This window comes from Nannospalax galili, unplaced genomic scaffold (genome assembly GCF_000622305.1).
Source record: "Nannospalax galili isolate Female #2095 unplaced genomic scaffold, S.galili_v1.0 scaffold5584, whole genome shotgun sequence".
Classification (NCBI taxonomy): Eukaryota; Metazoa; Chordata; class Mammalia; order Rodentia; family Spalacidae; genus Nannospalax; species Nannospalax galili.
Genome location: NW_008351894.1, coordinates 26,315 through 28,784, shown reverse-complemented (window position 1 = coordinate 28,784; position 2,470 = coordinate 26,315). Strand labels below are relative to the sequence as shown.

The 2,470-nt window shown below is 41.0% G+C and overlaps 1 gene segment (V, D, J or C); it reads right to left on the bottom strand.

Annotated features, from left to right (window-relative positions):
* Window positions 1–684: 684 nt before the first annotated feature.
* LOC108491591 lies at window positions 685–1,185 on the bottom strand. The segment is given in 2 exon segments: window positions 685–1,016; window positions 1,137–1,185. Coding segments are annotated over 2 exon segments (381 nt in total).
* Window positions 1,186–2,470: the final 1,285 nt, after the last annotated feature.

Genomic DNA, 2,470 nt, shown 5'->3' with positions numbered 1-2,470 from the left:
TTTTACCGAAGCCTTATCTACAAAGCCTGTCAATCCTCAAGGTGGTCGCAGGTGTTCCTGACTCAGACACTACTCAACTTTGCCTCCCATAAATATCCTTCCTACTCACTTAGGGCAGTGCAGATGCTGAGGACCACATGAGATGAATGAAATGTTTAAATTACAATCATTTTTATTTTATGTTTCTTAGGATCAAGAGGCAGTTTTAAATGCCTTGAATATTTCTGTATGATAATCAGTTTTCAGAGCATGTAGTAGCTTAAGTTATAGCAGACATTTCTCAATTATGGTTATAATCATTTCAGTTAAAAGTAACATCATTTTAATGAAAGCTTTTGTGAACTTAGAATGCTGGGTGCAATACGAAAATATATAATAGCATCAGTATAGGTCAGAATCCCTTTCTATTGTTTTCTACAGATTTACTCTAATGAGGGAGAATTATATCAAAAATAGGTGTCTCATGTGTCAAAATTTGAATCCTGTATTAATTCAGAAGAGGCATTGTCTCTTCTGTGTTTCTCAGACTGAAGAGGAGGAGAGAGATTTGGGATGCAGAACAGCCTCACTGACTTTCCTTCAAAAACCTCCCAGAAGCTTCACAAAATTGGCTTCACCTGGAAATTTTGGGGTTACATAAACCAACCAATGCAGCTCAGCAGCAGAGCCTTGAACATGAGCTTCCTATGTGGTTTTTGCTATGACTTGAATCAGTGTGGGAGGAGCACTATAACCCTGTTGACAGAAGTAAGTGCCAATGTCTTCAGGCTCCAGCCTGTTGATAGTGAGAGTGAAATCTGTGCCAAATCCACTGTCACTGAACCTTGATGGGATCCCAGATTGCAGTGTTGATGCACCACAGATCAGGAGTTTAGGAGCTTCCCCTGGTTTCTGCTGATACCAACTTAACCTACTAGCAATGTTCTGACTGGCTTTGCAAGTGATGGTAACTTTGTCTCCCAGAGATGCAGACAGCAAGGATGGAGACTGAGTCATTAGGATGTCACATCTCACTCCTGACAGGAGAAATATACAACGAATATACACTGAATAATACTGAACAGGATGACTCTTAAACCTTCATATAACTCTGGCCACACTGGGCAACAAAAGTCCCCACTGCTTCCCTTCCCTACCTGAGAACCAGAGCAGCAGAAGCCCCAGGAGCTGAGCATTGTCCCTCATGTCCGTGCTGTGTCCTGACAGGAACTAATCCTCAGTGTGTACACTGATTATTATAAATCCTCAGGGCAGTGGGGTGTGTCCATATCACATGCAAATTAGCAGGAAATGAGTGCTTGACACAGCTGTGGGTTTGGTTAATCTCATCTCTTAGATTCAACACAGGACAAGTGTTCCCCAGGTGTCCAAGACAGACAAAAGCAGCACAAGTTTGTCTGCAGACAACATATTCTTCTCCGTGGGAGAAAGCACAACTTTAGTATCTGATCCTATGAGGAATCAGGTATTTTTAATATTTCCTATTACTTTACATCATTTTCTGCCTCAGTTCCAACAACAACAGTGGAATGTCCTGTGAAACAATCCCAGAAATCAGAGAAAACCTTATTCCCTCCTTTCGTTGGTGCATGTGGATAGGACTAGAAAATAGTAAATTCCTCTTTGCTCTGGTACCCTTCTACTTTTGGGGTGAACTTAAAAAGTTGTAAAGAAAACAAGAAGACATGATTTTTTATGTAATGTGTAGGCCTGCTAACTCAGGGCAATTCAAATTTCTTTCTGCATATATCAATACTTTTCCCAATAAGCACCACAAAAATCGACCAGTCATCTTCTAAGATCTCATCAGAAAAATGTGAAGTCACTCCTGTCTCTTCATGCAATTGTGCAAGTCCATTCCTGGTGTTCTTTAGAAGTCTCAGATTCCTGTTCCTGTGCTCTTGCCTCACTTAACATGAGCCACCCTCAGCAGAAATATAGGTTATGTCTAAGAAGCATCTATTTAACACTTTTATTATTATTTTTAAATTCATATAATATATTTTGGTCATATTTGAATCACCTCCCATATGGAAGCTCCACACGTGCTTACAGCAGCCAAAATTTTGTCAGCAAGGTGTTCCCCAATGAGAGTCATGATATTGACTCTGCAGAGTGGATGTCCAGGAGGATGGCATTTGGACAGGTTTCCCATGAGAAAAGTCCCCTGAAATGAGCATCCCTAGGACCAGCTGTCAACAGAGCATGGCAGAAGTGTGGGATAGAGAGACCAGCTCCTTCCTCAGAGCTGCAATAACACTCCGGCATTTTTGATTCATTTCAGGCTGCAGCTCTAATTATCCACTCTGTAGCTCACATGCTAACAGGCCCTTTTCTCCATCTTCATTTCCTCTCTCACCTTGCTTCTTCCCTCACAGGAGTTTTTACATGTCTTCAAGATGCTGATTGTAGTCAGAGCCTTGTGTCTAGGGTACTCAGTCTAAGATAATATATAAATATCTATTCTTAT